The sequence below is a fragment of the Polypterus senegalus genome, chromosome 10 (assembly GCF_016835505.1).
Source record: "Polypterus senegalus isolate Bchr_013 chromosome 10, ASM1683550v1, whole genome shotgun sequence".
Lineage (NCBI taxonomy): Eukaryota > Metazoa > Chordata > Cladistia > Polypteriformes > Polypteridae > Polypterus > Polypterus senegalus.
The window spans coordinates 175,792,490-175,818,339 of NC_053163.1; the positions used below are offsets into that span (position 1 = coordinate 175,792,490).

Here is a 25,850-nt window from a genome sequence, read left to right on the forward strand (position 1 = left end):
ACTACTGTATACCATTTTAAAATCGGAGTTTTCAGTACTTTTATAGTATCATGCAGGGATGTGTTTCACAGGGATCATCTTCTTCTTTTTCTTTCAGCTGCTCCTGTTAGGGGTTGCCACAGCAGATCATCTTCTTCCATATCTTTCTGTCCTCTGCATCTTGCTCTGTCACACCCATCACCTGCATGTCCTCTCTCACCACATTCAATAGGCTTCTTTTAGGCCTTCCTCTTTTCCTCTTCCCTGGCAGCTCTATCCTTAGCATCCTACTCCCAATATACTCAACATCTCTCCTCTGCACAGGTCCAAACCAACGCAATCTCGCCTCTCTAACTTTGTCTCCCAACCATCCAACTTGAGCTGACACACTAAATGTCCTCGTTTCTAATCCTGTCCATCCTCATCACACCCAATGCAAATCTTAGCATCTTTAACTCTGCTACCTCCAGCTCTGTCTCCTGCATTCTGGTCAGTGCCACCGTCTCCAATATGCGGACAACAATAGAGATTTCATAGGGATCACGCCAGGTACTAAATGTGTCAAGAGATTTCATCACTGGAGACATACAACCACTTATCACAATGAACAGTGAAAAATACAAACTAAATTATTGTGCTCTTGTGTCTTTGTTGCAAATTGTTTCTCTATTTGTATACGTTACTGTTTTTGATTATGATTTCCAGTATTCTTTACATTTCATTTACTGTATCTATGCCTGTGTTATTTTCCATGTGTTTTATGGCTGGCAGCTCTTGCAATATTTCAGGGCATCACTCCTGCAACAGATGCACAGAGTTGTCATAATACAGATGATTATGTGGACAGTGCAAACTATCAATTTAGATTTTCAGATGAACTGTTTTGTATTGCAAACTGCTACTATGGTATGTAACAGCACAGAATGAAACCTATGGTTTTTAGGCTTTATGATTTTTGTTTGTAATTGTGTATTATTATTATTATAAGATATGTATTGGGTTTTAAAGCAGGCTGCATCCATCCATTTCCTTTAAGGATTTATGACAAAAATTGCTTGATCACGGATACCTGAAAAAGGCACAGATGAAAGGCATAATAATCAGTTATTGTTATATCTGAGCCAGGCATCCTGCTCAGGCTGAGGTTCAAATGCTTGTTTTGTTTTAGAAATAAGTTATGAGTAATTTTAAATAAATCTATACTGAAGAACACTACCAGGGCTAAGCTGATACTTTGGCAATGGAGCAGCAATAGTGAACTGGGCGTTTTAATTATCATTAGCAGCCCTATGATATTTTTCAGCATAAAAAAAAAAAAAGTATTGTTATAAAGATTGTTACCCCACAAACTATAAAAAAAAAACACATTTCATAACTAGGAGCTCCATGATTAAGTCTAGGGTTACCGTCACTCGAGAGCCTCCCTGTTTTTATTTTATGCAAGAAAGAAAACATTTCCTTAGCAATTCCACTGTCCACTTCATACAGAGAGGGCAGTAAGCACTGAGAAGGGTCTATATGAAAATAAGTGATGTTACCCTGTTGTCAAGCAGCCTGTGTGGAGGGGAAATTAAGAAGAATTAAGAAGAAATCTGAACTTTACTTTCAGTACCGAAAATGCTGGTACTACTGTGTATCATTTCAAAATCTGAGCTTTCAGTACTTTTATAGTATCATGCAGGGATGTGTTTTGCAGGGATCATACCGGGTACTAAATGTGTCAAGAGATTTCATCCCTGGAGAAATAGAAACACTTAGCACAGTAAACAGTGCAAAATTCAAACCAAAATATAAGATGACCAGCTCATCTCACACACCTTGCAAAATACATGAAAAGAGACACAGTCTATTGTGCCCTTGTGTCTTTGTTGCACATTTTTTTTCTCTATTTGTATACGTTACTGTTTCTTTTGTTTATGATTTTCAGCATTCTTTACATTTCATTTACTGTATCTATGCCTAGGTTATTTTCCACGTGTTTTATGGCTGGTTCCCTTAAGAATCCTCCAATCACTGCCAGGAACTGCCTTCCACCCTATAAATCCAGAGGAACTCAAACAGTTCCTGGCGGTTCATTTCAAATACACTTGGGAGTTTTTGGCAAGTTATTGGGTTGCTGTTGTGATTTACTGCATTTTAAACCTGTTTGCTCTGTCTTTAGACCACTCTTTGGATTCTTGTGTTGGGGCTCTCTGTTCACCTAGGATTGCCTTTTGTGCTCTTCTGGGATTTACGGTGTAACAAAGCATTTTGTGAGATCAAACTTTTTATTTCACAAAGATACCGCGTTTGCCCTCTTATCCAGCAGGGATTTTTGAAAATTTTGGGACTCTTTAGTGCTTTGGGACTCCTAATTCGTAATTATGACCAAATACATTATAACTTTATGTAGATTTCTAAGCTCACTGTTGCCAGACAGGACTCCTTCAGTAGTGTTTCTTTGGGGAATCCTTACGTACCACCGGTTTTACTTTGTGTCAAACAAGCAGCTGGTTTTTCAAGGAGTCTAGAATGAGGCATATTACCTGCATTGTGTGGAAGCATCAGTTACGGGGCTACGGCCATGTGACGCGATTCGCCAAGGGTGATCCAGCTCACAGTATACTCATTGTTAAGGACCCAAGCGGCTGGACCAGGCCAAGGGGATGCCCACATCATACCTGGCTGCAGCAGATAGATGGTAATTTCTGGGATTCTGGGTGTCTGCCTGAGGGGTTGCCAACCAAGATTCCAAGCTGTTTCATTATGTGGTGGGTGTGGCAATGCGCTGTACCAGTGAATGCTCCCCAACCTGACCTGACCTAATTGACATCCAACATATTACCACGCTCCATTAAAATGTTTACTCTGGAACCAAATCTAATGGCAAGAAGTTATTTGTAGTAGTTAAGGCCTTGGACGTCAAATCCTGATGCTGTCGGTTCAAATCCCACCATTGACACTGTTTGACCATGAGCAAGTCACTCCACATGCCTGTGCCCCAATTGGAAAAACAAAAATAAAAGAAATGTAACTAACTCTTAAATAGTGTTAAGTCTCCTTGGATAAAGGTATTTTATTATAATATTATATAATAGTGTTCTCTATTAAGCAACCAAGTACAGTAAGTGAAAGAAGGCCTCTTCCTAGCATATCAGAAGCACAAATCAGATTCTGGCTATCTGCATTACAGTTACCACAGTGTCATCCAAACAGTGGGAAAACCCAGAGTGAAAAGTACTTACATGTTTTCTTTCTGCCTTCAGATCATGTGAATACTTTATAAGCTCTCCAAAAACTCTGTGCCCCATCTCTTCTGCCACAACCTCTCTCTGCCCAGCATAATCATTAAGCTCATTCAGGATATTATAAAATGACAGACATGAGGTAAACCTGGAAAGGAAACAGAAAACAATAACTTTGTTAAAGGACCATTAAATGTAATTACATTAGACTGTATCTCATATAATTAAGCTTATATATAATTCTCCTCCTACATCTTTGGGTTTCATTGCCTGTTAGTTATTGTACTTTTCCACTTGTTTCTGAACACATTTCAGTAAGAAAGAACAAGTTGTGTCACCTCATACATTGCTTGAAAAGAAAAAAAGCAATGTGTTTTAATGTATACACACCACTGTTTTAGCTCTACTGTGCTCTCCTCGTTAAATTTTGCTTGTTTCTTTTATTGTATCCTGTTTCTACACAACTAATATGCACTTCTGCAAAGAACATAATATTATTTCATATAAAAGACCATTACATCTTACCTGAAGAAGGGACCGGAGTTGCCTTGAAAGCTTGCATATTGTAATCTTTTTAGTTAGCCAATAAAAGGTGTCATTTTGCTTGGATTTTCTCTACATATAAAAGACCATTAAATCATAGGTACCCTCTGTGTGGCTGGCTAATGGAGTTCTCCTATTGGCTAGTGCTGCAGGGAGACCGCTTCTGGGCCAGATGGTGCAGGTTTGTGGTTGGCTATTCAAAGTTATTTACCACAGCGCAAATCTTAAAAACTGAGATACTTCATGATGCGAGTACATGGTGATTCACTTGGTGGCGAGGATGGGATTTGCACTACAGACAAGTGAATTGCATTGGTGACACTGTGCAAAAAGGTGGGGCTGATAGAGATCAGCTGATGTCACCAAGAAGCTCATCGCTCGCAGTCTTAGGAGGCAGTCTCTGCATGGCTGACTAATGTAGTTCTTCTGTTAGCTCATGTAGCAGGGAGATTGCTTCTGAGCCAGATGATTTGGGCTCATCACTAGCCAGTGACAGTTACGTACCACAGTGCAAAGCTTCAAACAGCTTTGTGGTGTGAGGTAGCAGCAATTCACTTGAGGTGACGCTGTGCAAAAATGGCATGGGCTGACACAGAGAAAGACAGATCAACTGACATTACCAGGAAGCATTCTGCTCACAGTGTTCAGAAGCAATTGCTACGTAGCTGTCTAATGGAGGCCTATTAGCTCACACTGCAAGGAGGCTGCTCCTTAGGCAGAAGTCACGGGTTTATGGCTGATCACCATAAGTATGTCATAGTGCGAATGTTTGAACAGAGATACTTTGTAGTGCAAGTTCACAGCAATTCATACTCATTCTAACACTCTGTCAATGTTACTATGGTCAGAATAAGATCCCGACAGTCGCATGGGTCACTTAGCTCCCTAACCGAAAGCTGATCACACATCATACAATGCAACTCAAACTTTGAGCAATGCAGCGTGAGAACACTGGGTCATTTAAAGTAGTGTTCCCCCGAGGGTGGAGTGGGGCGAAAGTATCTGTTGGTCATTTTGACTCACGGACACTTGATCATTTCATCAAGTACCCCTTGGTCCTTTTAATTTGCAGATACTCTGATTGTTTCATCAAGTCCATCTTGGTCATTTCAAGTCATGGATACTCGATCGTTTTATTGATTGCAAGGCATGGTGGGAGTGAGATTTTGATGAAAAGCCCCCTTGCCATCATGGGCCCCTGGGCACATACCCAGAATGCCCTATTGATACATTTGAATCTGAATTTTATGCACTCTGCTTGCGTCTGTATTGCACATTAAAATGTTAACTTAAAATACATGCTTTGTTTAAATATTTAACATAAAACTTTCTAGCTAGTGCTGCTGCTTCACAGCTCTAGTCAGCCGTGGTTATTAGAAGCGTGAACTTTGTATGTGCTCCCTACATCTCTATAGGTGTTCACCATTTTTTCTAGTATCCTCCCACCTCCAAACACGCACAGCTTAGGTTGACTGGCACCTCTAAACTGCTAGAGCCATGTTTATGTTTACTGGAATTTTTCTGTATTTAAAATGAAATTTGAATGTTACTTGGTGACATCATCGTGTTTACCTGTGGCTACCACAATTTTATGTAATTATTTTCATGGAGTATCTAGTCATTATGATGCTGTGTTTTTGGCTCAAGTGCTCGGTCATCCATGATATCATGCCAGCCACCATATATAAGTGACCGCATATCGTGTTATGTGTCCGAACTCTAAAATAAAGTGGTACCACAGTATTACCAATCATCAAAAAAACAATTGAATTGTTATATAAAGTTTTTGTGTAGGACCATGAGCTTTTGGTCTGCTTTCTGAGTTAAGTTAAAGTTTCTGATGCAGTGTTTCAGCAAATCATTTCTAGTGGATGAAATCTGGCCTAATCTGACTAGTCTCTAGTCTCTTCCTAAAAACTCAACCTCTACATTCCACCGAATTAAACTCATAATATACTGTAAATGGCATTTTACAACCGAGGTTGGATGTACTTGTTCCAGGGTTCTTTCCTGTCTTATACTCAATGTTACAAAAATAGGTTCTGACACTTCATGATTCTCTATTGGGTAAAAGAGATTACAAATTAAAGGATAAATGGAAAACATTTTTTAATTTGTTAAACACAGTCCCACAGTCCTAAAATAAAAGGCAAATAAAAACCAAGTTAAAGATTAGAAGCTGTTGATACTTCTTAAGTTTTCTAAAATGTCAGCTCTTTCTGCTCCTCCAGAAGTCGTAATGTTATTTATAACTTCTGGTGGCTCATCTAGAGCAAACAGAACTTATCTATTTTGGCAACGCATTCTTTCATTTTCAATATGAAAAAAATCCAGCTCGACACTGATCAAGATCTTTGTTAAGTAGTGATCTTCAAAGAAATATCGATGTAAGGATGTAAAAGCAATTTCACATTATCAGAAGTTTCAGCTAATTGCCAATCTTTTCGTTTGTCGCCATGCAATTCTTTTCCTTGTATTCTGTATCCTGGACTTTGTCTTACATGCCTATGAGCCATAATGCTTGTCTGCTGTTCAATTGCTCCATATTCAGGATTACGTGCTGCTTCTCAATGTGGTTCAGCATCTTGTTTTCTTATGGGAGGAGGTTGCGTATCCCAACAAAAAGCTAAATATAAGCAGAAAACCCTGCCCAATTGTCAAAATGCATTTCTATGTCTTAAAGCCATGTCACATTAAAAGATTTTTCCAGCGATTTTTGGTCATAGCCTTCATTTAAATAATCCTAGCCAGTCAGAGGCATGCTCCCTTGAAGATGATCACCTAAAGTGACATTCCTTAGCAATTAAGACCAACTAACCCGCGACTGCTTTACAATAAAATCAAACCTGTATGATTTTTCTCCCAAGTCAGAGAGGTGGGCTGTGTATGCAGGAGAGCTAACAACCAAGGAATGGTCATCCGGAAGTACAATGCATAGAATGTAGCAACATGGAAGGAGAAACACATGTGGTTAGAACCTCACAAACAAGATTGTTTGTCTGATGTCTCGTATTTTACAAACTATAAAAGAATGGAAAAAAAGATATGAAAGGCAGAGATTGATACTGTACTTGCTGCATCTGTTAAGCCTTCAAACAGCTCTGGCTCAGTCAGGATGCATACTAATGACTGTCAAAAAAAATGGGGAAAAACAATTGCGCCGAAAGATGGGCACTAAGTTACTAAATGTAACATGGGCTGCAATTTTCAGTCGTGAAATTTGACATGGTGCAGCGATGAGAGAAGCAACTGAGATTGGCAAATCTGACATACTCCATAATAAAAGGTCGTGTAATATTACATCGGCTTTAGTCATTCTTGCATTTTGTATTCCTCAGTTGACACTCAGCAGATGGTGCCATTTTTCTTCTTCTTTGTCATGTGATCGGCTTCTGTGATTTGCTAGATGTTCTGCAGATGTCACCACTATTCCTTCTCTTTCAGTAATATCACTTTGTTTTGCCATCACTGTGCAATTATAAATCCACAACCACAGATCACTTTGACGAAATTGCCACATTAAAATTTTTTCAGTTTCCAGAATGTCTAAGTTTCTAGAACCTATCAGGACATAAGCTTTCGATTAAGATAAAGATCAAGGATCACACAGACAGATCTCAGCATTTTTATATATATATATATACATATACACACACACACTAGCTGTGGTAGTCAGTGGTTCCCAAACTTTTCTATGACCTGCACTCCTAGAAAATGTTTGATTTATGTTCACACCCCTTACAAAAGTAATATCACAATCGAAGATGAAGATGTCAAATTTCTAATTACTGAACCACAAACTTTGTCCCCAAACAACACCTGCACTACACTTCAAAAACAGATGTGCTGCACAGTTGAGAGAGATGGCCTGAGTGTAAGCAGCAGGTGTTGCATCCAATTGTTCCACCCTGGCAAAAATGTCAACCAAACCTCGGATTCAGTGACGTTTCACAATCAGGATTTGCACAGAAATCAGCACTAGAACTCGCCATTCTCTATGGATCATTGCAAGGTCCAAATTCTAATGTCTTAAAAAAAGTTATTTGCCTTTATGAATGCTCAGCCCCATGAGAACACACCATTTCTGCAGCTCATTCACAGGTGACAATTGCGTGCACAATGCTTGATTCTTTTCATATGATAGAACAGGAGCACCTAACTAACAATGATCTACAAATGACGACACACTGCAAGACACAGATTGCACCACAATAAAGTCGGACAATGCGTCTCAGTTAATTTTGGGAAATCACGACGCAAACTTCCTCTTTGTCACACCCCCTGAAATGCCAGTGCTGTCTGTTGGAATACAGAGACTTTGCAATTAGACATCCTTTTATTAAGGTGGACAGATAAAATTAAAGTATATAAAACATGCTGTGTCCTGTAAATATTTTCCTGCCAAATTAATAATGCTAATATGGTTTAAACAAATCTAATCTTATCCAGTGAAAACGTGTTTCTACGTAAATTATCAATTCAAAGATTTTCCTTTAAGTGAACATGATCTAATGAAATAATATCAAAGGAAAATACCAAAGTAATTTGTGGTAGGCCATGAATAGCAATGAAACCCCAGCGAGACGATGGCCTAGTGGTTAGTGCTACTGGACTTGTATCAACCACAAAACTGGTTCAGTTTGCTATCAGGGGTTTCCAGAGCTGTTGAGTTATTTTCCCAGTGTTCTTTCAAAATACTCACTATTGTACAGAGTGTTAAGTTATAGTATAATTATCAGAAACAATATAAAACCCTATCTCAATTTAAGAAACAAAATGACAGACCACACAATTTCTAAGCCCATTCTTTATTTAAAATACTGCAAATTCAATTAAAACCTAAAAAGCCATTTCTACTATGAAGATTACATCAAAAAAGCAAACATTGTGGCCAGGTTTTTCCAAAAATCTGAGAAAGCAAGTGAAACAGAAGCGCAGAAAAATACATTAATTCTGGAAATTTAAAAACCTTCCATGGTTAAGAACAGAACTTCAGCTTTCTGCCAAAAACTCCCATCTCTGCTAAAGTAATAAAATACAGCTCTCTCTTTAACACAAAGGAGATCCTGCTGTTCCAAAGCAAGTAAATTTCAACAACAAATCAAACGAGAAGTTCACTTTTAGGACATCCGTACTGCTCTAGTTTGCATACAAATAAATATTCAGCTATCCACATCTAGTTGTATTTTTGGAACTTGTACATAGTCCTGAGGCTTCATCAGAGTCCAAAAACAGAATCCTGGGACGTGCTGCTGGAAAATCAATTCATTCATTTAGTTTTGAAAATATAAAAAAATAAATAAATGGCATACAATATACGGCCCATAAAGCCAACTCCTGAAGTACTGGATGCTTTGCAGCTACAAACCCACAGCCTGAATATGACTCAGATAATAAATGGTAGACAAGTCTGTTCAGATTTTCCGATTTACATTTTCTTTCCTGAAATAGTATCTTAATATTACTGTAAAGTGTTATCTATAGTGATTTTGTAGTAATGTATATTTTCAGTCTTAAAATTGTATGTTAAATGCCCCGTACATCTATATAATTTGTTGAATATTTATAAAACACAGTTTATTCAAGCTTAATCAAACACAGATGGATTTTATTTTAAGGAATTACATAACAGGGAGGAGGAAATTTTTGATAGTTCCCAGATTCTTGTTTGGTGTTTCCTATAATTGCATGAATTTTAACTGTAACAAAATGAAGTGCCTTATATCATTATTTTGTCACCACATGTCCATTTGAGGGTCAATTCATGCACACGCCCTATCGGGGCAAATTCAGAATCACTAATTAACCTAACACAATTTTTTTTGGGTTGTAGGAGAAAAAACAAAGAATATGCAGATATGGAGAGAACTCCACACTGAGACCAGTCATGGAATTCAAACCAAGGACCCCAGAAGTGTCAGTCTTGTGTACTTGGATAATTACCTCATTTGATGTCTGTTCATGGAAACTACAAAATCATATTCTCTTAACTCTAAAAGACATATGACCATCATTTCTAATGTTTCCCTATATGTTCACAATCCAATAATTAACATGACATTTTCCAAATTAAATGATGGAGTGAATGGTCTCCTCTCACTTGTTCAACTAAATTCTTATGTTGCGATTATTATAATGGATGGTGGACCAGTTATGCCATAGGTGCCTGAGAGGGTATTGTTGCTTAGGAAAGCCCAGAAGAAGTGTATCGCATTTTTAATTTTGTTGTCATTATCGTGATAATGTCTTTTTCTGTTGTACCCCAGTTATGCTCCGATTGATTGAAAAGGCAATTTAATCAGCTGACTTTACTATAAAAGACTCAATTGGTGATCTGTAAAATGGTTGATCAGAAAAAAAGTCTTTTCAGCATCTACATTTCTAAGCCTTACAATAATTGAATTGCAATGCTCCTTTACGTGATGTATAACAGTAGCTGAGTGAGCATATGTCTTACTTCCTACAAAACAAACAGTAAGTGTAGATTTTCCTAGAGAGAGAAGACCAGAATATTAGCATCTACATTCAAGAAAATGGAGTAATAAACTGAGAAAATAGAATCAGAGGTGCTGCCCTGTGAAATTTGACAACTGGCAAGAAAAGCTACTTTAAATTGAAAGACAAAATAAGGTCTGAATTAATTAAAGGGACACCACAAGCCAGAATTTAGACGGTAAACAAGCTTGTATTTATCAATCAAATCAATGAGTGAGAATATGCGTTAGACAAAAGGTGAAAACTACTTTTTTAAATTAATCTTTGTTTCATATCACTACATTACAGTACAAATTATAGAATACAACAGCCTGTAATTATTAGAAGCATTTATGCCATAACTACATATTTTATTAATTAAACAACAGAAATACAGTATACTGTAAAAGGCAAAGTAAATGATGTTGGAATGCAGAGGCAGAGACTGAAGAGTGCATCAGGAATATTTAACAAATAAATGCCAAAATGACAGAACCTGGCTTCTCTCCAAAAAAGATCAGAAGAGCGGATGATCTAACCGCGTTTCCTGTTCAGTATATATAGTTTCCCAATACATCCACTAAGACCAAGTACATCACGTGACCACCCCATATATCAGATCATGATATACCATTCACAGCCTCTGAAAGTGATAGAAGATTTCTAGCAAATTTAAAAAAATGAAGATAAATTATCAAAAAAGACACAGAATGGAGCAAAAATACAATGAAACAGCTGAAGCAACTGACAGTGATCTCTACTGGTAGATGTTTTATTAGGGTCTGGATGGGCCATTAAGGAACAATTCCCCTTAACATAGCGCTGCTCCTATGACTTTACAGATCATAGACCCCCAGCAGAAGAAGTGGGTGGCCAGGTTGCCAGTATAAATCTGTGCTGGAACTTGGCACACATAGCATAAACTGAAGTCAACAAGATTTTCCATTACAATTTAAACCACAGTTTGATTTTTTGCTGCAAATATGCTGTGTTTGCTGGCAACCTTTTTCTGCGAATATTTTCCTGGAAATTCTATGCGGCAGATTTAGGCAAACATTCTTTCCCCAGAAACGTGTCAAACCTCCCCATTTGTCTACTGTAAGGACCTGATCAGTACTCAGACTTGCAATATTTTCATTTGAAGGGTCCATCAGCTACCCATAGTAAGGAAATTTGAGTACTGCCACAGGATATATCACACTGATCCATGTGTGCTGGTAGCAGAGCACTAGATAAATAATTTGTATGCATAATTAGCCATGTGTACAAATACATCTCAAAACAAGCCTTAAAGGAGCTCTCCCCCCCGCTCTCCCCCCTCTCCATCTTATAAGAGACCCTGTGAAATAATAGCAAAAAGATGTATTATTGTTTTAAAAGTGGTTTCTTCTTGATGGAAGTAAAAAATAGGAGGCATCTGCACAGAAAAATGGGAAACAAAAAAGATCAGATGCGACCAGAGCTACAAATTCAAAAAATTGAATGAGCCAACTGCTAACTCATGGCAGGGCCAATGTGTACCCCAAGACTGAAACTCTGTGAGCACAATAATGTTGGCTCAGCACTACAATTTTGACTGTGTTATCAATACTAGCATCTGGATCTCAGTACCAGATCAAAAATGGCCCCAAAGCAAATAAACCATAACTCCAAAATCCCCCTCCATCTTATTCCAGCCACCTAGGTGCACGCCATGTTGTCATGCACCCAGTATCCTTAAAATGCAGATCGTGTCCAAGCAATTTTCCCCGTGAAATTCTGAACGCGATGAGGCATTTACTGACAATTGCGATAGTCAGTGATGAGGAAGGGGAGCTGGGAGATTGAAAATGTGGGTTTATCTTTACCTTTTTAGTACGGGCACATCATGCAACTCTACAGTGTAATGATCTCTGTTTTATTTACTTATTAATACTTTGTGGTGATCATTCTGTCTGAAACGTTTGCTGTTTGAGGCCTGTAGGCAAAGCAGTAAACACTGCCATCTCACAGCTCGGGTCACATTTTTGGCCACAATAATCGATCCAGCATAGCTGGCAGATGCTTCCATAGCTCTCAGGGATGCTTTGCACCATTATAAATCTACTCAAAAATGGTTCAGTTCTTCATTCCTTATTGACTTCAATGTATTTTGCAGTGTTCTGTGAAGTACGCAAATATTTTTGTGACTTCGCCGAACTCACAGTGAAATGAAATCTCCGGCCTTCGCTCATCACTACTGGCAACATTTTCTACTGCCATCAATGTCAAAGACCAGCCAGGCTTAGAAGCATCTTTGCCAGCCTTCTGTAGTCCATTTCCTGACTATGATATGTGAAGTGTGAGTGTCCTGGTAAATGATGACTAGACAATAATGAATCTTTGAAACTCAGTAATAGCACAATAGCAACACTATTGGCATTAAACATATGGACATGGTAATGGACTAAGAAACAAACAGTAAATCATAAATCCTAGAAACCTGCAACTCATGTATATTAGTACAAAAAAACTAATGTATGGAATTTTAGAAAATAGTAGGCTTTGTAGAAAAAACTTTGCATAACAAACCCATGCAAAATGAAAACTAATTCAAAGGTTTTAAATGAAGCAAATGATGCCCGTGTAAGTGATTGTAAGATTTCACTCCATCTTGCACTCCTTGAAATTCAGCAACAGGATACGGGTATTTGGACGCTTGCATGCACAAATGCCCGCCCACCACTAGCTTCTGACAGTAATGCCTGTGCTCGCCAGCTGCCTTATTACGTGTAGCAGAAAATATTCTCTCATTCCAGATGTGCTCTTTTGGTGCAAGTGAGGAGGTTAACAAGTTCACAAGATGGTAACAATGTACATCTGTATTACTTTCAAAATGACAATCTCAACATGGACCTCTCAGGTAGGTATTTCTCAGAGATTGTGCTACTGTCTTTTTTATTTATTGTTTTAATGATTGCTCAATAAAAATATTATGTTCCTCTTTTAATTTGGCCATAGCAGACATATTAAGCAGTCATCCAATGTTAAAGAAACAGATGAGGGAAAACATCTGCTTTGTGATGAGACAATGGAAGATGTGTGTTTTGTTGCAATGCTCTATGCTTGTCCAATTAAAGATCATGTATACAGAAAACATTACATTACTGTTTTACTGGAGCACAGCACCACTGTATACTTTCATACAAAACCACCGATTAGGACCATTATTTGATCTCAGCTTCTAACGGTACTTCCACATTTCAGAAACTTTGTTGATAAATTTGTTAGACTTAAAGTTGTGATCCATAGGAGGCACCACCAAGCCCTAATCTCAAGACACAACAATGCACAGGTTCCAATGAAGGTTCTTTTATTTGTGACAATACGTTCAACAGATTTCTGCTTATTTCAGGGAACTTCACACACTACAGTATAACAATAATCCTTCCGCCCTCCTCTCTGCAAGCACAGTCCACCACCTCCAAATCCCAGCTGCAGCCGAGGGGGCATCTTTAATGAAGGACCCAGGAATACTTCTGGTGCCACCGCATTGTATGACAGACGAGCTTTCAAATCAGGCAGAAGCACCCCAAAGTGGGGGCAGTGTTTCCCTGCAGCTTCCCCTGGTGGCATCCAAGTAACCGAACAGGGCCGTTCATCAGGACTACATTTCTGAATATACCCTGTGGGTATAGCGATGGGAGTTCCACCAGAACATATCTCCATCCTGTGTAAAGGTGGAATACATGGCTCTGGGACGCTGCGTACCTCTGACCTTCCATTATTATGGCGTCCTGTCTGGGAAAGGTACCAGCAACCAACTTAGCCATGATGCCTATCCATCTATGATAATGGCTTCCCTGCTGGGTAAGAAACCATCCATTCTGACTAGGATTCCGACTAATCTGTGTTTTCTTTGACAAAGTATAAATCTCCTCATCTTTCTAAATAGAAAACAACCAAAAAAAAATGAATCTAACATTAAAAAAGGCCATCCGTTTCAAGCCTGCTATACATTAGTAGGCTTTCTGAGACAGATTTAAAAGATGATGAGGTAGAAATAAAGTTTTAGATTTGTACTTTTGTTTCAGAAGGATTACTTCTCCTTTCACACAATTTTGTCTTTCTAATCTAACTCAGTAAAGCCATAAGCAGAATAAAGAAAACAATGCAAGCATTCATTCAGAATGAGAACCAAGAGCACAAAGGTAGCTGGCTGCGTGGGCCACATTATAAAGACTAGGTGCAGTCTCTGCCTAATGCATCAGGCACTGAGCCTGCAGTGATTGGCTGTTGACATTAATACCGGGCTGCTGTGTTTATATTAGAAGTTAAATTCATAAAAAGTACACTCTGCATTAGTAGTAGCTGAGAATGCATCCTCTGGCAAGATGACAGCCTTTGCTGCTTGCTCATGTGTTTAATTATCAATCCAGTGATAAACTGGAACACTGTACATATGAAATGGACTAAGACAAAGGAAAATTCGTCATGGATTAAGCTGATGGTCAATAAGGGGCAACAAGCAATCTTGAACAGAGGAAACCAGGTGGTATATGGTGTCCATAGCTGCTTTCTAACCACAGGAATTTTTTTCCAGAACCAAGGACTTTATAAAGGCTCAGGAACTTTTGTAGCATTCCCAGCGCTGGAACTCTGGTCATTTTTAGTTCCTGGTACCTTTTTTTAGTTTCTACTCCAGGGTATGTACTCTTTGTTCAACCAGGAACTATTGTGGGTGGGGCTCAGGCAAAGAATTGTTCTGATTGGTTGACCACAAGCACTGGTGCCATCTTACAAATTTGTTAGTAGCATGGACTTTGGAGAGTTATCGGTGAATATGGAGCAACACACTTCTCACTACATCACCCTTCATAGACGCCTCCCTGACGGGCCACTCCATTCACCATATCGAAGAAAGTACTTCCCCACCCTGTGAAGTCGTGATCGGTTCAAAGCAATAAGGCAGAAGAGGGTCCCCCTTGGACTCCTAATTGCATGACACTTTGCACTGCATCACTCCTTATAGATGCCAGCCTGGTGCACCACACCATACACTGCACAAAAGCAACAATCTCCGCCATGAAGTCGCAATTGCTTCAAAGCAATAGGTCCCATTTGAATACCTGATATCACCACACTTTGCACCACATCATTCAGGTGGAGTAACATAGAGTTGGCACTGTATCCTCGGTTGGATAAATCCAACGTTGAACTTACATTTACATACATTTAGCCCTTCGTATCTGCATGAAAATACAGTATTTAGGGGAAAAAAAATCCACAATGTTCCAAAAAGCAAAAATTGTTGCACGCTACGTTGAATCACGTGAATTAAGTCATGTGTAAGCATACCCTGCAGGATGTTGACTCAGGTGGAGGACCGATGGGAGTAGCCATGGTAAGGTAGATACACCATCCCTCCGCTCACACCCCTCGAGACTCAGTAATGATCTTCTCACTGTTTCATCTACTTAAACCTTGTTATGATTTTTACTCCTCTATACTGTAGTCAAGCTTGACTGTATCTTGGTACTCTACTAGAGCGATTGTGGCAGGGCCAAACTGAGGAGGTCACTAAACCTCCCTAATTGGTGCTACAGATGGAAGGTGTTTACAAAGCGAAGCGACTAACGCAGCATTCAATTAAAAGTGAGAAGTCAGAATTTCTGAATTCTTAGTCAGAATTTTCAACTGGAGTGCCCCCTTAAGTCAGATTTTCAACTCAGAAACTGACCTGTCAAGTTCAAGTTCATCCGACTTCAGATCATGATGCCAACCCAAAATGTCCATGTACAGTGCACACTTTACTGAATGCTGTAGTATTACACTGTTTATTAGCACTTCAGTCTATTTGTGTCTCAGTAAATCAGTCGTGTGCACAGTACTGTCCAACTTTTATCTGTGGACATGTTGCTACAGTGTTTGGATACACAAAATAGTGCATAATGCATTGTTATCTACTGCAATTTATTGCAATGGTGAAATCACAACAAATGTCCTCCAGGATACGTCTATTTTGGATTTTTCAGATGTTTTACTGGAATGTGGTCAACTTGGGTGTGATATTCATTACCAACTCCAGCATCCGACTTCCAAGGTAAATGGAATACAGCATTAATCAGTGCGAGCTCAAAGTCATAGAAAAAAGTAAAGTGTCCTCTCTCAATGAGAAAAAAATATGTAAATACTTAGATCTTTTTAAACGTGGAAAGCCGCTTGCCAAAGTGGGCCATAAGGTCGGTAAGAATGAAATTGACCATTTGCACAATAAGGAAGAAAGAAAATTAAATCCATGGAAGTGTTTGTGCTTTTGTAAGTAATCTAGAGATTATTAATGTGCAGAAAAAAAACTGAAATGCATGAAGTGTTAGTGCTGCTAGTGCTTTTATAAGTAATCTAGAGATGATTTAAAGCATATGGGAAGTATCTTAATTGCATTTGACCTTTATGAAGTTCCTATATAAGGGACTTGAACATCTGGAGGGTCCTGGAACCAGTTCCCCAAGGATACCAAGGGATGACTGTAATTACTTTAATGAACCAATTTCAAAGACCATCACAAAGTTCATGAAAAGTTTAGGAAATAATTTTAGTTTCCCTCAAAATATATGCCATTCAACTAAAAATCACTGGAGTCAGAATTGTTCATGACATACCAATAATCTCACTGTTGCTCAATAAACTCATTCACAGTGTACGTTCTTTACTTCTCATGAGTATTGGCAAAATAACTTGAGTATGCTTTTGCTTCATTAACACGATTATTTATCCATCAATCCATTTTCATGGTGCAGATCTTAAATGGGATACCAGTCCTGAGCAGGGTCCATTTAAGCACACAGCCACCCTTTTAACTGTTTAGAGCTGCACACTTTTAAGAGGTAGGAGGAAACTGGCCTACCCAGAACAATGGCTTGCATAAGGAGGATGTGCCAACACCACACAGAGGGACCGGGCTGAAAGCCAATCTAGATCCCTGGAACTGCAAGGCATTAAGCAGTGCTAATCACCGCACCTCCCCTTGTTAACTGATTAAATGACTTATCTCTTGCACATTTATTAATACTTTGAAGTACCAGAAACAGAGGCAAGGTTCAAACTGAAAACTGATTTTCATTGGTTTTCATGGATAAGTGACTCATTGTTTTGATGCCATATTAAAACCATAGGGAGAAACAATTATAATCCAAAGAAGCTAGTGAAAGCAAGGATCAAAATGAAGAGTTACATTTGAAAATATCCAGTAACTGATGCTGTTTAATCCAGTTTTAGAAATTTAGAAAGCTAAAGACTAAACTCACAACAGCGGCAGCATGGTAGGCCCCTAATCCAAGATGGGGCAAGAATCCACCACAACAAATGTTCAAGCTACTTACATACACACATACATACACTCACCTAAAGGATTATTAGGAACACCTGTTCATTTTCTCATTAATGCAATTATCTAATCAACCAATCACATGGCAGTTGCTTCAATGCATTTAGGGGTGTGGTCCTGGTCAAGACAATCTCCTGAACTCCAAACTGAATGTCAGAATGGGAAAGAAAGGTGATTTAAGCAATTTTGAGCGTGGCATGGTTGTTGGTGCCAGACGGGCCGGTCTGAGTATTTCACAATCTGCTCAGTTACTGGGATTTTCACGCACAACCATTTCTAGGGTTTATAAAGAATGGTGTGAAAAGGGAAAAACATCCAGTATGCGGTAGTCCTGTGGAAAATGCCTTGTTGATGCTAGAGGTCAGAGGAGAATGGGCCGACTGATTCAAGCTGATAGAAGAGCAACTTTGACTGAAATAACCACTCGTTACAACCGAGGTATGCAGCAAAGCATTTGTGAAGCCACAACACGCACAACCTTGAGGCGGATGGGCTACAACAGCAGAAGACCCCACCGGGTACCACTCATCTCCTCTACAAATAGGAAAAAGAGGCTACAATTTGCACGAGCTCACCAAAATTGGACAGTTGAAGACTGGAAAAATGTTACCTGGTCTGATGAGTCTCGATTTCTGTTGAGACATTCAAATGGTAGAGTCAGAATTTGGCGTAAACAGAATGAGAACATGGATCCATCATGCCTTGTTATCACTGTGCAGGCTGGTGGTGGTGGTGTAATGGTGTGGGGGATGTTTTCTTGGCACACTTTAGGCCCCTTAGTGCCAATTGGGCATTGTTTAAATGTCACAGGCTACCTGAGCATTGTTTCTGACCATGTCCATCCCTTCATGACCACCATGTACCCATCCTCTGATGGCTACTTCCAGCAGTATAATGCACCATGTCACAAAGCTCGAATCATTTCAAATTGGTTTCTTGAACATGACAATGAGTTCACTGTACTAAAATGGCCCCCACATTCACCAGATCTCAACCCAATAGAGCATCTTTGGGATGTGGTGGAACGGGAGCTTCGTGCTCTGGATGTGCATCCCACAAATCAACATCAACTGCAAGATGCTATCCTATCTATATGGGCCAACATTTCTAAAGAATGCTTTCAGAACCTTGTTGAATCAATGCCACGTAGAATTAAGGCAGTTCTGAAGGCGAAAGGGGGTCAAACACCGTATTAGTATGGTGTTCCTAATAATCCTTTAGGTGAGTGTATATATATTCCCAAACCTACTTGATTCAATTCTGGGTTATGGTGTGCCGCAGCCCATCTTGTTGGCACTGGGTATAATACAGAAAGCAGCCATGGGGAAGGTGCAAGTTGATGCATAATCTCACAGACAACACAGGTGATCATTTGGAATCACAAAATAACCTAACCAGTATATCTAGAATTTATGTATTTTGGCTCATATTTCTTAACAATACTACTCAATGGGGCAGAATTAGGCTAACTTGCTTAAGTTTATTTAGAAAGACAGCAAACAGTTTAAAAAGTCAGAGTGGGGAGCTGTTTATTTTACTGAAAGGAAGGTCCTTCACAAATGATGGCAAGAAGCCACTATGAGCCACAAAACGATTCTTTGAGCCAACGCTTAGTCAAGGACTCCTCCTCCTATTTTTCCATGAGAAGGACTTTCATCCAAAACTACGCCTCGACTCCCACCACTGGGGATAATGCTTTAAATCATATCCAGCAGTCACTGCATAATTTCAATAACTTTCACTCCAGCTTCATCATCCCAGACAAAAGCCCAGAGTACTTAGTTTCTACATTCCGGGGTTCTGTATAAAAATTTCAGATTGCATCATAAGCGAAGGCTGTATAGTTACAGTTTAGTTTATGCAAAAGCCTTGAATATGTCATATATAATAAACATGGGAAAAAAAACAATTAACTTGTTTTAAAGCAGCTCAAGAAACGGTCATTGATTATGCTGCATAATTCTTTTTTTTTTTAATATAAACACAAATCCTCTGCTTACCAACTTACTGATATGCGCAAAAAAAACACAAAAAAGTGTGACGATTAAAAAGCAAACAAGACGTAACACCACAGTAAATAACTGATCCCCATTAGATTCTTGAACTACAATATGAAGCGACTCCTCTCTAGGCAATTCACATAAATATATATACAGTGATGGCCAAAAATACTGGCGCCCCTGCATTTCTCTCAGAAAACTGTTGCAATTACAAACGCTTTGGTATTCATGTGTTTATTTCTTTTGTTTGCACTGGAACACTACTACAAAGCAGAGACAAAAAATCTAATCTGGTAATATGCCAGACAGAATTCCAGAACTAGTACTTAATATTTTGTAGAAAACCCATTTAGAAACAATAGCTTTGGAAATTATCACTTCCAGTAACCATGAATGAGTTTTACACCTCTCTACTCGAATTTTAGGCCACTTTTTGTTTGCCAAGTGCTCCATGTCTCTCAGATTTGGTGCCTTCTCCCAAATGCTGATATCTCCACAGGTATTCTCCTGGGATTTAGATCTGGATTCTCTGCTGACCACTTCAGAACTTTCCAACGCTTTGTCTTAAAGCATTTCCAGATGCTTTTTGTCATTGTCCTTGTAGAAAATGCATGGATGGAGACCCAACTTTCTGACACTGGGTCCTACACTGTGCTCTATAATTCTTTGGTAGTCTTCCGATTTCATGATGCCATGCATGCAGTCAAGGCACCCAGTCCCAGACACAGCAAAACAACCACAAAATATCTGTGAACGTCCACCATGTTTGACCATAGGGAATGTGTTCTTTTCTTTGAAGGCCTCATTTTGTTTTCTGTAAACAGGTATAATGAAGCGTTTTACCAAAATGCTCTATGTTTGTCTCATCTGTCCATGTCACATTCTCCAGAAACATGCTGGCGTCTTCAGGTAAGCATCTGGCAAACTCCAGTCTTTCTTTTTTTATGTCTCTGTGTCAGCAGAGGGGTCCTTCTGGGTCTCCTACCATAGTGTCCCATCTCATTCAGAAGGCAATGAATAGTGCAAGCTGCCACTGTTGTATCCTATGTCTGCAGGTCAGGTTGAATTTGTTTGCAAGTTGATTGAGGTTCTTTATCCATTTTTCAAACAATCCATTGGTGAAATCTTCCATCAGCGTTTCTCTTCTGTTCATATCCAAGGAGGTTACCTACAGTTGCCAACATAAAATGGACTTCTTTGGGCAAAAGGAGTCAATCCTGTTGAACTTCAAAAGTATAACACAATAAAAAAAATTATGAATGGGAACAAAGGTTTAAAACAGGAATCACCGACAAAGTCTGATCTGGTTGACCATCAACACAGCCAATGCCTTCATCAAAGATGACCAATGGATTATATGGTCCACTGTTGCTACAGATTTGAATATCAGCTATGGATCTGCACGTGCCATAGTGCAAGATGACTTGGGGTATCGTAAAGTTTGAGCAAGATGGGTTCCCGACTAGCTTACTGATCTGCATAAGCCAATATCTTTTGTGTATTTCAGCAGGATTCACTTCCCTCTGCCCAACCAAATCTCACTACAGCCCATGTTCAACCATGGTGCAATCCTGCAGTGCAGCGTCCACGTTCATTTAACCCTGGCTTCAACTAGACTAATGGCAGAGTGCTGCGCTGTGTGTGTTCAGTCTACCCTTTAGCAATCAAGAAGGTGTTGTACTGTCAGTTTCTATCTGTTGCAGTTACCATGTAATTTTCAAATTGCCCTTACTTTTTGATTTACCTTCATAGTAAGTACTAAAACATTACACACTTGTAGAATTTAACCAAGAATATGCTCATTTTTGCCACCCTTGACTTGAGCAATGTTGCCTAGATTTCTTATTTTAAAAATACTGATGGCACATCTTTCCACGTTGCTGCTGAGTATACAGTACAGGCCAAAAGTTTGGACACACCTCCTCATTCAATGTGTTTTCTTTATTTTCATGACCATTTACATTGGTAGATTCTCACTGAAGGCATCAAAACTATGAATGAACACATGTGGAGTTATGTACTTAACAAAAAAGGTGAAATAACAGAAAACATGTTTTATATTCTAGTTTCTTCAAAATAGTCACCCTTTGCTCTGATTACTACTTTGCACACTCTTGGCATTCTCTCGATGAGCTTCAACAGGTAGTCACCTGAACTAAAACCATGAGCTTCATTTCAGGTGACTACCTGTTGAAGCTCACCTTTTTTTGTTAAGTACATAACTCCACATGTGTTCATTCATAGTTTTGATGCCTTCAGTGAGAATCTACCAATGTAAATGGTCATGAAAATAAAGAAAACACATTGAATGAGGAGGTGTGTCCAAACTTTTGGCCTGTACTGTATGTTTAACACATTTAAATGTTGTTACCTTTCCAAGAACTGTAATGGTCATAATTTAGACAAAGAAATATAACTTTATATTTAGTGGGTGTGTGCTCATTTAGTCTCATGCATAAAAACTTAACAGCTTTGTTTTCAGCTCTTGGACACTGTGGCACTTTAGGTAATTTCCACACTGAAGGAAAAGAAGGCTGGAAAGGCAACAATTCAGCTATGTAGCCTTCATCTGGTACATGAGCAAATTCTTTTTGTATTCAGCATGGGAATTACCTTTACATTTCATTGTAAAATTTGGAAATTTTAAAACTTTGTATCGAGACATATGAAGAAAAATGAAACTGTCTCAAAAAATTTCCTTGAAGAATAAACCACAACTCAACAAAACTGGTCCTTTTGAACCAAGTTATGGCTTTTGGACATGCAGACAGACAGACTGAGAAATGCATTTGCAGTAGGTGCTTCACACATTATATGTGAATGTGCCTAAAAAGGGTAGTAATATACAGAATACGTTTATAAGTCAATGAAAACAGAAGGAAAGGGAAGTCTAACTACTTCCCAAACACAATAAAAATTAGAAGATTAGAAAGATTTAGATAAGAATGGGTCATTCAGCCTAACAAAGCTCGCTAGTCCTAGCCACTTAAATTGTTTTAAAACGTTTCAGCTGCGTAGCCTTCATCTGGGGCCTCATGTATAAACGGTGCGTACGCACAGAAACGTTACGTAAGAACTTTTCCACGTTCAAATCGCGATGTATAAAACCTACACTTGGCGTAAATCCACGCACTTTTCCACGGTACCTCATACCTTGTCGTACGCAAGTTCTCCGCTCGGTTTTGCAGACTGGCGGCACCCAGCGTCAAAGCAGTGCTACTGTTCCTGTGTGGTTACACCTTATTTTCCTGACGCGGCTTTATAAATACACGAAACTAACCGCATATTGTTTATTAGTGTAATGCATCTGATTGTAATTAACTTGTAACAATATAATGGTGGAGGGAACAGCCATAGTAGTCCAAATACCATAACTGCTTTAGCGTTGTTACTCTCACTTCTTCTTATTCTTCTTCTTTCAGCTCCTCTTGTTAGGAGTTGCCACAGCGGATCATCTTTTTCAATATTTCTCTCACTACACCACTCAATGTATTTATATCACTGTATCCGAGTGTGAATCACAGCAGCAGCTGATCGGAAAGGGAATTATCAGTATACAGCTTCAAGGACACGCTATCTCAGCCACTGCAAAATGTTTTAAAGCCTTTCCTGTACGGACCTCGCGGTTCAGAAACAGAAACGATATCATTTATAAGGTGAAATTCAGCAAAATATGTTTATTAAATTATACAGATAAAACTTTAACTTCATTTAAATAATCTATATTCTTCACTGGGAGTGTCATTAAGGATAGAATAATTAAACATGTACTACGAAGATATTTCAATGTTCTTTAAACGTTTTGAAGAATCGGGCTAAGCTTACAGATGGCTTAACGTCTATTACAGAGCTGATTGTATGGCGATCGGTTACTTGGGAAAGAAAAGCACTGACTGCAGTGGCGGCTACGCCAATATATATTGAATATAAAACAGAAAGAGAAAATAACAACACAGCGACAAATTTCGGCAAAAGTTAAATGCTTGTGTCACGAGCACGAGGCGGCTATACAGTGTCCGCATAGCGGACGTAGCCATCCACTGTGCATAAGCTACCTTACTGACGGGCGGGAAGGAGCCACAGATTCTTCCTCTGCCCAATGCCACCACAAGCCTAGAGCCGCCCCTGATTGTACTGCTGCAATAAATTATTTCATCGAAGTGAAACACATGTTTAATAATGTGCTTTAACTCCTATCATCATGAAAATGATATCACGTATACATCTCAGTATTTTAGTTATTCAGAGAACTGAAATATTACGAATGTAACTGATTCTGTGTCCAGTTGGATGAATGGTTAATTAAACAATTTTAAGATGAAGTTTATGATGTTCTACTTTAATGACAAAATAAACTACGTGATTAAAGTGGAAATGTCAAGATTGAAGTTGACATTTCGTGCTTTTTCCTCACTGTGTGCCTTTTTTCTCTGTACCCTAATAAGCTTTCATATGACACTCAGACAGTGGGCTTACAACTCGGCTTTTCACGGCGACTTTGATATGTGACTTCTTTTTTATTTCCGGCACTGTGCGATTTGTGAATGTGAGCTTTCAAGTTTCTCCAACACGCTATGTCACTCGATCAACTTCATTTTGTTGATTATATCACGGTTTATTTGAACAAATAGTATGTTTTTCCATTGCCTCCACTTGGTATTCACTGAAATTCTTATATTTTCCCCCGTGCTTTTCCCATTGTCTTATCACAGAAGGCTGAGCTTAAGGGCGATTTATATTGATTTGCATATTCAAATAGGCGTAATTCTGGGAGGAATTGGGGCGTTACATAATCTTGGCGTGCACGGCGTTAGTTTTCACGCTGATCGGGATTTATGTAGCGGAAGAGCGTGGAAGTTGATGCGCACAGATTCCTGCATCTGGATTTTTCTGTGCATAAACACATTTCGGCTTTTGTGCTTACGCCATGTTATAGTGCGAGTTCTATGCACAGCGTTATACATGGGGCCCCTGGTGTCCGACCAAATTATTTTTGTATTCAGCATGGGAATCACCTATAGCTTTTTCGTTTTTGCGGAAGCAAGTTCAGAAAGTGTCTAATAAGGATGCTTTGGCATATAAAGACAAAACAGTAGCAAGCAATAGTCTCTTCTTTGTGCAGATTATATTTTCTGTAATCCCACTAATTTCTGGGCAAATCAAGGTGCAGTGGCTCTTGTGTAACTGGAACTGCAGGGAAAACTGAAGGAACTGCTTACAAAAACAGGGCGCTGCCTATCTCTATTTTATCATTTTTCTAATTCTTCATCGGACTGTTGTGTACTATATTATGGTTCATATGTTACATGGTACATAATAATATGGTGCCTTTTAACAGGTCACATTGTGAAAAGAATGTATACTACCGTTCAAAAGTTTTAGAACTCAGTTTTTCTTCTAATTTAATTTGAAATGCAATAAATGACATAAAATGGTGAAAAGGTAGGCAGTAAACTGCCAAAGGTTTAAATTAAAGTTTAAGGTTAGTAAAAACTGAAATAAAGGATATTTCAAAATAATAAAAATGGGCCGTCTTCATGGATCAATAAATAGGTTATAACCTACAGATGCTCTGCAGCAATTAAAGTTATTTAAGCCTCATAAGTTGAAGGAAACAATTTACACACGTGTCCCAACTCGTATTGATTACTTAAAAACCCTCTGGCTGTCTTAAAGCAGAGTTGGAAAAGACTGCGTTACTATGCACTCTAAAGTACTACTTAGGGATGGGAATCATTAGGATCTTATCAATACTGATACTGCAGCTTATTGATACTACTCTCCATAATGTGAGGAAAAAATAAAAACACGACATGATGTGAAATGATTCAAGTTATTTTAACAAATTTTTACAAAAAAAAAACAAGTTAGTTTCCTGTATTTCTATTGTGCTCTTTCACTACCAGAAGCTAAACTTAAACATTATAAATTACCGAATAGTTACAGTCCTTGAGCTTCTCAGAAGCTAACAGAAATAGATTACAAAGAATATAAACAACATGTAAAAAGATAAAGCTTTTGTAAACAGAGCAATGTAGAGGAGAGCTTTTCTCCTAAAAAAAATATCAACAATTTTTGTTTAAGAAAATGTGCATGTTGATTTTCTCAGGGAGAGTCCAAGATCTCTCTTTACTGATTGTGTCCTCAGCTGTGGAGAGCATGTTCAGACGGTTAACTGTTAACTTTTTCTTATTTTCAAAAATAAACATTCAAAAACTACATGTAAGAAGTTTTGAAAAAAAATACACATGACTTAATACACACTTTTGAGCATTTCCAAATAAT

General features: G+C 38.7%; 1 protein-coding gene across 2 annotated transcripts in view; it reads right to left on the reverse strand.

Annotated features, from left to right (window-relative positions):
* Positions 1 to 25,850, reverse strand: part of fnbp1l (formin binding protein 1-like) — a 139,166-nt gene that overhangs the window by 39,597 nt on the left and 73,719 nt on the right. For both annotated transcript variants that reach the window (XM_039767811.1, XM_039767810.1), the window contains exon 4: positions 3,204 to 3,351. In XM_039767811.1, the coding sequence (XP_039623745.1) occupies positions 3,204 to 3,351 (148 nt within the window). The remainder of the gene's footprint in view (positions 1 to 3,203; positions 3,352 to 25,850) is intronic.